This window comes from Juglans regia, chromosome 4 (assembly GCF_001411555.2).
Source record: "Juglans regia cultivar Chandler chromosome 4, Walnut 2.0, whole genome shotgun sequence".
NCBI lineage: Eukaryota > Viridiplantae > Streptophyta > Magnoliopsida > Fagales > Juglandaceae > Juglans > Juglans regia.
Genome location: NC_049904.1, coordinates 5,633,238 through 5,646,607, shown reverse-complemented (window position 1 = coordinate 5,646,607; position 13,370 = coordinate 5,633,238). Strand labels below are relative to the sequence as shown.

Genomic DNA, 13,370 nt, shown 5'->3' with positions numbered 1-13,370 from the left:
GGACCATGATTAAAATTTCAAATAGTAGACAAAACAATTAAATTTCTTAGTGATCTCAATAAGATAAGCTCTCTATTTAAAGGATCCAGGAAGGTTTGGAATATTTTGGCTCTGAGATTACACATATTGTTACTGACTTAGGCATCGAAGGGTTTCTTTCAACCCCTGAAGCCCTCTTACTCTTTGGTTGCAGGAGGTCGGGAGTGCGTAGTAGTGAAACATGTCCTCAACACTAATAATATTTTATTCAACTTTTAACTTTCATTTCAATGCATCTCATCTTAACTCACTATCCAAACATCATCTAGGCTGCGTTTAGATGTTGAGCTGAGCTGAATTGATTTGAATTCTTTATGAATAGTAGTGAGTTGAGATGATTGAGTGAGTTTTGTGGGACCCATTTAAGATGAGTTTAAAGTGTGTTTGGATGTTAAGATGAATTTAGATATATTTATGGGAAGTTGTAAAATTATTGAGACCCATTACTGTTCACATCACATTTCCCCCATGCGCCAAACCAGTAGAGGAGACTTCTAAAAAAAGGTTTTGTCCCCCTACTGGGCACAAACCGATTTTGGAGAGAGAGAGAGTATTGACGACCAAAAAAAAAAAATTTGCAAAGAAGATTAGCTTTTGTTAGCCAGCCTAGTCACGTCCATCTACAAGAAATGAACCCACCAAATTCATGTATAATGTAGCTTACTCGAGATGTTTGGACCGTTGAAGGAGTTTAAAAGTAGACTGCACTCAGTGCAATCAAGTAACAAAATTGAGTGCAGTCAAGTAACCAAACGGGACTCTAATTGTTGGAAGTTTCCACGAAGGAGTGTGGGGTTCTTCATTATTATTTCCTAACTATACAAGTTAGTAAAGATTCTTCTTACTTAGGTATGTGATAAAAAAAAAAATGTTATAGTTATAAAAAATTTACACAAAAATTATATCACAAACTGATGTGGTTTCGTATGATCCTTTGGATTTATTTTATAATAAAAATAATTTTAAAATATGAAAAATCACATTAAATTATATTAAATTATAAGATTATTTTTATATAATCATTTTATGACTAGAGTTTTATTAAAAACAAAAAAAAAAAAGTATGATCAGTTACCTTTTACACGTACAAGTCAAAAGTGGTTGGCGCCAAAGCCATGTTCCGGACTCTAGCCAAGGATTGCCTTTGCTATATATTAATTTATAAAAAAATTAAAACTAAAAAAATAGAATATTAAAATATTATTAAAAACTGAAAATTGATAAAAAAAACCGTAAGCCTTTTGGTGGCCAACGATGGCGATCTCTTTATAAGCCACAAAGAGGGTGGATAGAACCAGCACTTGTGGCCAAAACGCTGGTGTTTCTTTTTTAGTTTTTAATTTTTATAATTTCAGAAATTAGTTTTTATTATAAAAGTTCATTTTCTATTTATTTTAATGAGTTCTAATTTAATTTTTTTTAAAATTTAGCATGACACGTGACAATTTATGATTAGAACACGTGTTTTCGATTAACAACGATGACGGAGCAACCTTATCATAGGATAGTATTCTTAAAACAATTCGCATATGAATCTAATCCTAAGTCGGCTATAACAAAAGAGATTTTAGAAATTTACGTTTAAACCACTACTAGACAAAATAATCTCACCAATATTGCATTAATCTGCATTTGTACGAGAGTGACTCATTCAAAACGTACGGTTTCATTCTAGCATATGAAACCCTTTACTAAATGATAAAAAAAAAAAGTGATATAATTATAAAAAATTTTATAAAAATAAATTTATAAATTGATATGATTTTATATAAAATGTTAGATCTATTTTATAATAAAAATAATTTTAAAAATTAATATATTAAATTAAATCACATCAATTTATAAATTTATTTTAAAAAAATCGTCTCGGATTTCATCCCAACTTCCTCCACTAGTGGAGATAGAGCATTAATGTATCACAACTTCTCTCTGTATCCTCCTCCTTTGGGAGCGCGTTCAGTTTCTTAATTCCCACCTTTAAGAGGACAATGACATGAAGGTATTGGCCGAGTGGACGCCCTCCCCAGACTACTTCAAGAAGATCCTATGGCATGGCATCAATACAAGCTGCCAAGCTGCTCCCATGATGCACCTATTTTTTGGAGACGACCTGATCTTGCTAAACAAGGCAAATAAAATGAATATTGCTCTTACCCTAAACAAGTGCTTCGAAGACTTCATGATGATATGGTCTGGACAAATCGAACTTTGTAGAAATCGACTACCTTAAACAACCAATGAAATTGCTTCCATCCAAAACAAAGCTTGCTAATTCTATAGAACAGAAACTGTCACAATTTTTAGTAGGTTAGAAAGCAAAGGTGCGCTCTCAAGCGGCAAGGACTTAAACTCATCTCAAAGCTGGGACGCCACTACTCACTGATAGCAATAGATGTTAGTTTTAGAATGAAAAGGGAAAAATAGAGAATCAAAAGGGAAAAACAGAGAGCACGAAGGAAGATGGAGAAGGTATGAAATATTCCTCTTATCAGAATGTGTATTGCACTGTACAGTGATGGTCTAAATATATACGATTGTACGTAACAAACTAACTGCTTTCTACCACAAACAGAAATATTTATTGAGAATTAATGAAATAATAATCAAAGAAAAAAAATGTATGAAATGTACAATATTAACCATTTCCAAACTTAAGACTTGATGCTAAACGGCATGTGTCTGTTGTGATAGTTAAGCGACCTGAAGCTGGAGTATTTTAATCTTCTAATAGCCCCCCACAAAATGGAGAATAGAGATTCACTATTCCCATCTTGGATAAGTGTTGCCGAATAAGATATGAGGGCAAAGCCTTGGTAAAAATATCAGCTGGCTGGCTGTTTGAGGCTACGTGGGCAGTGGTGATGCTTCCCTCTTGAATTTTGTCCCGGATTAAGTGACAATCCAATTCAATATGCTTCGTTCTTTCATGGAAAACAAGATTGGCAGCAATATGGAGAGCTGCTTGATTGTCACAATGAAGTAATGCAGTCTGTGGATGAGGAACTTGAAGATCAATGAGTAGATAGTGGAGCCAAGTAATTTCAGAGCATGTAGATGCCATAGAAAGATACTCAGCTTCAGCTGAGGAGCGAGAAACAACATATTGTTTCTTGGACTTCCAAGAAACTAGAGTCCCCAAGAAACACACAATAGCCGGTAATACTTCTATGCGTGTCAGGACATGATGCCCAATCAAAGTCACAATATGCTTTGATCTGAAGCTGAGAAGAAGATGAAAGCAATAGGCCTTGACCAGGGGTAGCTTTAATGTAGCGAAGAACCTTATGGGTTGTGGTTAGGTGTGAGGTAGTTGGATGATTCATAAACTGACTTAGGAGCTAGACAACATAGCATATATCAGGCCTAGTAATTGTGAGGTACAACAAATGACCTATAAGTCGTCTAAAAGTGCTCGGGTCTAATAGGAGAAGTCTAGTATTTTTGCTAAGTTTGAAATTTTGCTCAAGAGGAAGCTGAAGGGGTTTGGTGCCAAGTGTACCAGAGTCTGCCAAGATGTCCAAAGCATACTTTCTTTGGAATAAGTGAATCCCTTTGGAGTATCTAGCAACTTCCAAGTCAAGAAAGTAGCGCAAACAATCAAGATCTTTGGTCTTAAATTGGGTGTTAAGAAAGCGTTTAAGAGATGCAATAGAGGATGGACAATTTTCAGCAACAATAATGTCATCTACATAAACTAGAAGGGCAGTAAAAGAAGTGTCATCTAATTTAGTAAATAAATTGTAATCAGCTCTAGATTGGTGAAAATCAAAAGCAAAGAGTGAGGAGGAGAATTTAGAATACCATTGCCATGAGACTTGTTTAAGGCCATATAAACTTTTAATAAGTTCGCATACTTGGTTGGGTCCACCTTTGTTGTAACCAGATGGTTTACGCATGTAAATCTCCTCATCTAAATCTCTATGTAGAAATGCGTTATTAACATCAAATCGGAGGAGGGACCAGCCATGAATAGCAGCAATGGACAGTAAAACCCTCACAGTGACAAGCTTGGCTACGGGGAAAAAAGTCTTTGTATAGTCTATTCCCTCTTGTTGTGTAAACCCCTTGGCCACAAATCGTGCTTTTAACCTTTCTATAGACCCATTAGCATTGAACTTGGTCTTGTAAATATATTTGCAGTCAATAGCCTCTTTTCCAAGAGGTAAGTCAGTGATGACCCAAGTATGGTTTTGTTCGAAAGCTAACAATTCAGCTTCCATGGCTTGACATCAACTAGGATGTTTCACAGCTTGTTTATAAGTAGTGAGATAAGAAATAATTGAAATTGAAGTTGAAAAGACAGTAAAAGCATGGGAAAATTTCTAGTAAGATAAAAATTGGCAAGAGACCAAGGATTACCAAGTATAGAAGTGGACAGCAATTGAGAAAGGGCTGAAAGTGAGGTCTGGTTGCAGTGAAACTCTTGCAAATACTGTGGAGCTCTTCTTACTCTAGTGGACCCACGTAGAGGAGGGTTAGATGGGGTATGAGGGGTGGAATTGAGAGGCGGAGATGAGGGGGGAGGGGGGTCAGGTATGTGTGAGGTGGGGGGAAACAAGTGAGGGTGAAGAAGTGGCTGTATGGAGTGGTGTGGTGGATAGAAAAGGTGGCGAAGAAATGGGAAAGTCAAGTGCATTAGGTAAGGGTTGTGTGAAAACAAATGTGGGATTAGAAGAAGAAGTAGATAAGTGATTAGTGTGAAAAGGAAAATTGGACTCATGGAATAGCACATCCCAAGAGATGAAGGTTGTTCTTGACTCAAGGTCAAGAAGCTTGTAGCCTTTAGTGCCAAAAGGATACCCAAGAAAGATGCACATGTGACCTCTAGGGTCAAATTTCTTCCTACCTTGATAGAGGGTGGAAGCAAAACAAAGGGAACCGAAAACTCTCAAGTCAGAGTAAGAAGGTGGAGAATTAAATAAAAGTTCAAATGGAGTTTTGTTGTTAAGTAAAGGACTAGGGGTCCTATTAATGAGGTATTTGGCTATCAAAACACAATCATTCCAAAATTCAAGAGGAATGTTGGCTTGGAATTTGAAGGCCCGAGCTACATTGAGTATGTGTTGATGCTTTCTTTCCACAACCCCATTTTGTTGGGGTGTGGCAACACAACTAGCATGGTGAATGATGCCTTTTGTGTTGAAAACTTCTTGCATTTGGAACTTTTTGCCATTATCACTTCTTAGAATTCTTATTTTTAAATCAAATTGAGTTTCAATCAGATTGGCAAATGATTCGATGCTTTTTTTGGTTTCTGCTTTAGTGTGACGGAGATAGAGCCAAGTACTTCGAGTGAAGTCATCAACTATGGTGAGGAAATAAAGAGAGCCATCATAGGCAGGGACAGAACTTGGTCCCTAGAGGTCACCGTGCACCATCTTAAAGGGTTTAGTCATTTTATGTGTGCTATGAGGGAATGAAAGTCTATGAAATTTTGCTAATGGACAAACATAACAAGGTTTTGTAGTAAAGTTGGAGATATGGTCTCTTACAATAGGATATGTAATCATCTGTAAAACCGGAAATGAAGAGTGACCTAGGCGACAATACCATAGGTCAGTAACAGTATTAGAATTAGTAACAGAAGCTGTGATGGAGTTCTTGGTGAGTGACTGAAGTGTGGTGACCTGAGTAGATGGAGAGATAGTAGTATTAAGCAAGTAATAAAAATCATTCCTCACTTCACCCTTCCCAATCGTTGTCTAAGATAGAAGGTCCTATATGAGACAAAAATCAGAGAAAAACACTAGGCAACAAGTGAGTGTGGCAGCCAATTTCTTGGCGGAAATCAAATTAAATTTAAAGGATGGGACACATAAAACTTCAGTGAGAAGAATGGAATGGGTTAACTGGATTTTGCCAGTGTGTGTGACAGGGACATTTGTCCCATTTGGTAATCTGTCTGAGTGAGAAATAGTGGTTATGATGGTGGTTAACAAAGAGGGGTAGCAAACCATGTGGTCTGTTGCGCCTTCAATGATCCAATGAGCAAATTGAGAAGACAAAGTGTTGTGTGTGCTGGTGGAAAAGCAAGGGGATATACCAGAGATGTGGGGAGTGCAAGTGGTGGAAAAGTTGGACTGAATCTGATTAACACATGGCTGAACAACAGTGGCAAGCTCCCGAGGTTGAAGTAAAGCCATAAGTTGTTGATATTGAGCTTTAGTGAGACGTACTCGAACATCACTGACATCCTCTAGGTCAGAAACAGTTTGAGCAACAAGAGCAAATGGACCTTGAGATTTATTGAACAATTTATGGCCAATGGATAGCCATGAAGCTTATAGCATTTCTCCATTGTGTGTCCAGTCATGTTACCATGAGAACAGATAGGTGCCTCAACATTACCAGCTTTGAAACAATTTTCAAAAGTGTGGCCAGTGATAGTGGCATTCTTGTTGTTGAATAAGGGAGAATACTTTGATGAGTGGAGGTAAAGGGTCGAGAAGCATAATTTGATCACTAACAGGGGAGTAAGTGTCATTCAACCCCATCAGAAATTGGAAAACACAATCTCGTTGGTAACAATCAGATAGAGGTTTCATTGAACCACAGTTACAAAAAAGGATAGGATCATAAATCAACAACTCATCCCATATGGTTTTAGCTTGCTGTAATAAACACTTACAGTGTCGGATTCTTGGAGGAGGCTAGCTAAGGTCTTCTTGAGTTGATAAATTCAAGGTCAAGCCAGATATCATGAGTGTCATCAACAAAGGCCACGCTAGATTTGATCGAGGGGCTGATAGAATTTTGTAGCCATGAAACCACCATATCGTATTATCGTTGCAACGTTGCACAAATCGAAGAGTGGATCATCTGGGTCAGTGGGTTTAGAGATTGATCTAGAAATTAAGGCCTATTTGTTCTTCGTGCGAAGTGCTCTGTGCATCACACGCGACCAGGTGGAATAATTTTCACGGGTGAGTAAATCTGTAACTAAAATCACGGCGGGGTTGTCACCGGTGTCTAGGCAAAATGGGTTGCTAGGGTCCGTAAGGTTAAGGTATCGGGTCAAGTGTACGCCATGGTTGTTGGTTGGAGGAATGTCGGAATGAACTAAGGGATGGGTAGGAGAAGAAGACTCATTTGAACTGTAGAGGGGATCCTCCACAGATGGTGCTCTCGAGGCTCTTGATACCATGTTAGTTTTAGAATGAAAAGGGAAAAACAGATAATCAAAAGGGAAAAACAGAGAGCACGAAGGAAGATAGAGAAGGTATGAAATATTTCTCTTATTAGAATGTGTGTTGAACTGGAAAGTGATGGTCTAAATATATACAATTGTACATAACAAACTAATTGCTTACTACTATGAATAGAAATATTTACTAAGAATTAATGAAATAATAATCAAAGAAGAAAAATGTATGAAATGTACAATATTAACCCTTCCGGACTTGAAGACTTAATGCTAAACGGCATGTGTCTGCTGTGATAGTTAAATGACCTGAAGCTAGAGTATTTTCATCTTGTAATAATAGACCTTGGGTTAAACTTCTACAGCAAGAATCATCAACCTTTCATACAGCAAGCTAAAGAAAAAACACCTCCTGATTATGGAAAGTAATACTTAATTGATGCACAAGATCTAACATTACAAGGATTTGCTTCTTGGTATAACATGGTCAAGACATCAATGACAAGAAATTAACCAGTGGTTACTACACTCAATCCCAACTTCCAGCCAACCCCAGCACGAAGCCACGCACCAACCCAATACTCAAAAGTACAAGACTTCATTCTCCAAAACACTAACTGATGAAATGAACCAGTTCCCCTGCTTTCTCACTTTGTTCCAGTTCTTCGCTTAAAGTTGCAACAATCTTTAGTTCTGTGTCCTTCCTTTTTGTGGTAGGTGTAGTAATTTTGGGCACCTTTCTTCTCCACATCTCGGTCATAATTCATTCGTGGCCGCTTCTCATTTCCTATTTGCACACTTAGGCTCCAATGTGCCGTCCTTGAACTTTGGCACCTAGAGAGGGCGTTCCCGTCTTTCCTTCTCGTGTAATGGCTTTTCCTTGTCTTCTCCTCCTTCTCACAACCTTTGTCGCTTCTTCCATCTTTTGGTCTTTTATCTGCCAGCTTTACCCCGGGTAGTCGTGGATTGGTTAATGCCTTCAGAATGTTTTCTGCGTTGACAAAATTATACACTCTGTCCACGAATTCTCGTAATGTCCCTAGTGTTCTCCTCGCCAATTCGGCCATAAAAGGGCTTAAAGGCCAAATTCCTCTTAGTAGTGCCTTGAGAATGATTTTCTCATCTTGATTGTTCGCCATAAAATTTTGTCTTTGGCGTTGACAAAATTGTTCGCTCTATCCACAATTTTTCGTAATATTGCCTGTGTTCTCCTCACCAATTAGGCCATAAAGGGGCTATTGGACCAAATTCATCTTATTAGTGCCATGAGAGTAATTTTTTTGTCTTGATCATCTGCTATCATGCGTTACTTGTTAGATCTTGTATAATATGTCTTTAGACTCTCATCTTCTAGTTGATTCACAATGAGGAGGTATGCGGCTAGTTGCCTATTTTGTTTGATGGACATGAAGAACTTTCTACCCAATTCTTTGAAGCTAGTGGTGAAGCTTGGTTGAAAAGCCCCAAACCATCCCCTTTGAGGGTTAACGGGTAGGCTTGACATGTAATCTCTCCCAAAAACCTATGCATTGTCATGTGGGCTTTAAATGTTTACAGATGTTCAATGGGGTCCTTATATCCGTCGCATAGTTTAATTTGCAAGCTTTAAATTTTAAGGGAAGAGAAACTACTATGATTGTCGCGTAATATGACAAATCCATGCTACTGAGTAGGCTATCAACAGATGATGATGCACTTATTTTCCTAACCATCTTCTTGTACTTGTCCATGAGGTCGGGTAGGTCTTTATGCATCTCTCTTTTTTCCTCCTCGCCTCTTGTGGTTGGCCCACCTTCACTTTGTGACTCTTATTCCCTTTGTTCGTTATGATTCAATGTTACATCTCCTCCAGACCTCGTGTCTTGTTTTCTCAGAGTTTTGTTCTTCCATTATAAAGTCTCCATTTCCAATGTCGTATGCATCACACTCTCCTCCATCTTCGCAAACCTCCTCTTCATCTTGTCATTTGCTTGATCATCCGTAGCGGTTGTTTCCTGATTGTAGGTTGTCTTGGAGCTCATCTTTACAGGTATACGAAAGGCACATTGCACTAAACTGATCCTACAGAGGGTGCCAACTGTTGAGGAAGTGTTTTGTACACATTCAAGAGGCAGACGAATAACATGAAGAATTTGATAGTCCAACAAACGAAAAAGCATATCAAGAAAACGAATCAGACATCAATCTATTTGTTAATCTAAGCCAATATGACATGGTCTCATTGCGTAGAGAAGATGTTCAACTAGAAGTGATTGATGGTGGAATGTCAGAAGAACATGAATCAACTGAAGTGTCTAATGAGGATGAGGGCCACTAGTCCAACAAAACTGATAGTGAATGAAATTAATATTTGTGTAAGTTTCATGGTTATAAATATCCGTAATATTTTTTAGAATAATAATTTATTACAGTTTCAAATAGATATATATGCCTCATAAACGCAAAGTAACTCGTGTGCCATCTCCATCCATTACCGACTCCCCAATTGGTTCACCTACCACGAATGGTGGGTCAACATCACTAGACCCAGAAGAATGCATTTGATCAAATTAAGCATTATATTTATTGCTCGATTTAAGTAATATATATTGTCAAGATATTAGAATTAAATTAAAATGTGCTTTAATTACTGTATGTATATATTGCAGTTGTAAGCCAACGCCGAGGTCGAGGCACTACAAGGGGTGTTTACATAGAGAAAGTAAGAAAAGGGGAAAAAATTAAAATTGATATTCTTAATGATCACACTAGTGGCTCTGGAAAGAAGGTTTGTGATATGTTTGAAGATTCTACTTATCAGCTAATTTCGCTGCTGTCTTTTTTTATAGTATATGATAGATGTATTCAACATATAGAGATAATTTCTTTTTTTAGCAACAGAGTATTGCGAACAAAGCAAATAGTTCAAATTTAACGATATATGATCATGCGGGTTCTAGATCTTTTCATTGTTTATCTAACAAAATGGCAACATTATACTAGTCCCCGTTAAATATTAAAATATATACTTTTCTGATTTAAGTTCTAATATAGAATTCCCTTTTACAGCAAGAAGAAAGTCCGATTGACTATAATCTGATCCAATTGTATGCTAATAAAAATTGTGATTGTAGGACAAGATGCTATTACTTAAGGAAACTACTGCAGATCCATCTAATGAATCATCTGTTAACGATGCTCAAATCTTTTCTCAAGTTCTTGAACCACGTTTTGAATATTTGAGGGGCTTAGGACATTTCATGAAGTCATCATCATCCTCTTCTCAAGTCAGATCGAATGACAAAACTCAGAAATTAGAGGAAGCAAGGCTTGAGATAGAACATTTGAGGTCCAAAGAAAGGAGTTTCTGACCCGATTAGATCAAGCAACAGATTTAAAGGCGAGACTAGAAGAAAACATGCAGAAGAAGCTGAAGATTCAATCCCAAAAACTATTTGAACAGTGGTAATCAATTTCATTCTTAAAAGTAATATTTTGGGACGAAAGTCAAATTTCATGTCAAAAGAACTCTGTCTGTTCTAACAGAATCAAACATATTCAGTCGTTTGAATCAAGTTTCTGTATTGTTCAAACTAATCAGAGTCGTTCGAACGAAAGAATTTCCATTTGAACAGGTTTTTGGGATGAAAATGTTTCATCTCAGAACAAAAGTTCTCGTTAGAACACCTATGATTGGTTCCGCCCAATTTCGTTTTTAAAAGTAATATTTTGGGACGAAAGTCAAATTTCATCTCAAAAGACCTTTTGAGACGAGCTTTTTGAGATAACTTAGAGAAGAATTTTTTTCCAAAAACCATTTCTTTTCATGTAGTGGTAAAAGAAGGTTAAGTGGCAATGAGATGAACGTGCATATGTGTGCGTGTGTGTGTAGAAACCCTAGCAATAAGGAGAAGGAGATGAACGTGTGTAACTTGGATTGATTACAACGTGATTTAGGTTGCATTTAAGTAGTGAGGTGATATTAGATATTCTGTGAATAGTAATTAAAAAGTAATTATAGAATATTGAATAATAGTAAATAGTAATAAAAAGTAATAATAAAATAATAAATAGTAGTGGAGTATTCTCAACCCAAACTAATCGGCCTTATTCGAAGAGAGTCATGAGCAAGGGAGATAGAGAGTAGCTTAAAATAAAAACACATATATCCTATTAATAATTAAATTAATAATAATAACAATAATGATAATTTGAATTAAAATTACACATGTTAATAACAAAATTTAATAAAATTCATAATATTAATATATGTCAAAATAAAATATTTTTGATAATATTTTAAAAATTAATTATTGAAATAATATATAATGGTCTAATTTAGACTCAATATGACACAAACTTAAATAAATAATAACCCATGAGCTTATTTAAAATTTACCCATTAAATCTGATTCAGGCCTAATATATAAGATTTATCTATATTCCGAACTAGAATATTGAGCCAAGTTGTTAATTACCGTATAACTGTTAGTTGCAGAAGTGTGTATACTATTTTGTGATTGGAAAGCAATAAATCGAACAACTTTCAACTGAGATATGATGAAAAAAAAAAGAAATGAATGGGAGAGAGGAGGGGGAGGCCCTCCCGAACAGAAAAAAGGTGTGGGGGTTTGGTTTTCTAGATCAGAGAAGCTGGGAGAAAAAACTTTTAGAGAGAGAGAGAGAGAGAGAGAGAGAGAGATGATCTTATTCATGATATAGTGATGGCCGTTCTACTTTTTTATGTGTATCAGAAATGGCGATTTTATACCATCAGATCACATAGATTTACCAACCAAAAAAAAAAAAAATTGAACATACGAAAGAGATGAGGTGAATTGTAAGTCGCAATTTATTGTGACAAAAATAATTCGTCTTCACAAAAATCATAACTCGCACGTACATAGTACATACCACTTTATTTGGGTCAGATTCATCAATTAGAGGCACTTGTAGCCCGTGGCTTTGGCTTTCCGAGCAGCTTTCGAATTTTCGTACTCAAACTTCATCACATCAGGAATGTGAGAAGTATCCTTAATAGAGAACATTCTACACAACTTGAAGTTTTCAATAGCTGGAAAGGAACAGAAGATGAAAGAATATCCCACCCAAAACCAGAAAATCCCAAGAACAAACCCAAGAAAGGCCCCAGCCACGACCTGATCAAAAGTGTGGTACCCCAAATAAACCCTAGAATACATGGTGAGAAAAGCAAGACACCAAGCTAGAGCAGCCCCAACCCACTTGAACTTCCCATTGCAGAGGCCAAGACGTCTGTAGGTTAAGAGAGAGACATATGAAGCAAAAAAAGTGGTAAATTGGGAGTGATTTGAAGGCCATCCGTAGGAGTGACAAACACCGAGCATAGCGCAGGTTTGTGGTCGAGCTTGCTTGACTATATTCTTGATGAAGTTGGTGGAAAGCAGGGAAATCACGTGGCCAAGGGCACAGAACAAACCTTGGAGGTCGCGTCGGAATATCAGATGGGAGAGAAAGCCAGCGACGCTGATGAAGACGGGAACAAGGGATACCCAGGCAAGGAAATGGCCAAGATGATCACCCTTTGGGTAGCGAACGTCGGTTATCTCAACCGTTTCAAGCAAAGGCGGCACATTCATGGCTGATAAAAAAAAAAAGTTTGCTTAAAAGATAGAGAGCTGGTTGGAATAGAGATCAGAGACGGCAATTAAAGATAATTGGTTGGACTGCAGAGATTGGGAGAGAGGGTTCATTGCTTTATAAGGGCAAAGTAGGTTCCTGATCTTAAGTACTAAATAGCCAGCCGCCCTCGAGGATTACAATAAATTTAAAAGTAGGGTGTGAATGAATTGACAACAATGTGGGCTAAGAATTAGCTAGCTATATATATAGCTTGTGTAATGGCCAGTACGTACGTACTTCCATTTCATGCACATGCACGCGAGTTGCACCTACCTAGTCACCAAATCAATGGGATCAGCTCCTGTACCACGGGGGCATTTTACATGGACGACCCAGATGTATGTATAACATCACTACAACTTTTATCAAACTTATCAAACTCAACTTTTATGCTCAGCCTACGTACGTAAAACCCTAGCTATATCAAATACGCGGCTCCGTCACTCTCTATTTAAATGGTGGTGTAGCTATTTAAATTCAAAAAAAACAAAAATGGTATTCCAAGTACGCGGTCTGTTTTACTTTAATTTTGTTTTCCCCCATTTTAGCT

The 13,370-nt window shown here is 37.2% G+C and overlaps 1 protein-coding gene across 1 annotated transcript; it reads right to left on the bottom strand.

Annotated features, from left to right (window-relative positions):
• Positions 1–11,919: 11,919 nt before the first annotated feature.
• Positions 11,920–12,852, bottom strand: LOC109012991 (lipid phosphate phosphatase gamma-like). Its single transcript, XM_018994889.2, has one exon. The coding sequence runs from the start codon at positions 12,775–12,777 to the stop codon at positions 12,100–12,102; it is 678 nt and encodes a 225-aa protein (XP_018850434.1). The 5' UTR covers positions 12,778–12,852; the 3' UTR covers positions 11,920–12,099.
• Between the last annotated feature and the right edge of the window lie 518 nt (positions 12,853–13,370).

Coding starts and splice junctions, on each gene's coding strand:
- LOC109012991 (XM_018994889.2), bottom strand. CDS start 12,777: ATGAATGTGCCGCCTTTGCTTGAAACGGTTGAGATAACCGACGTTCGC.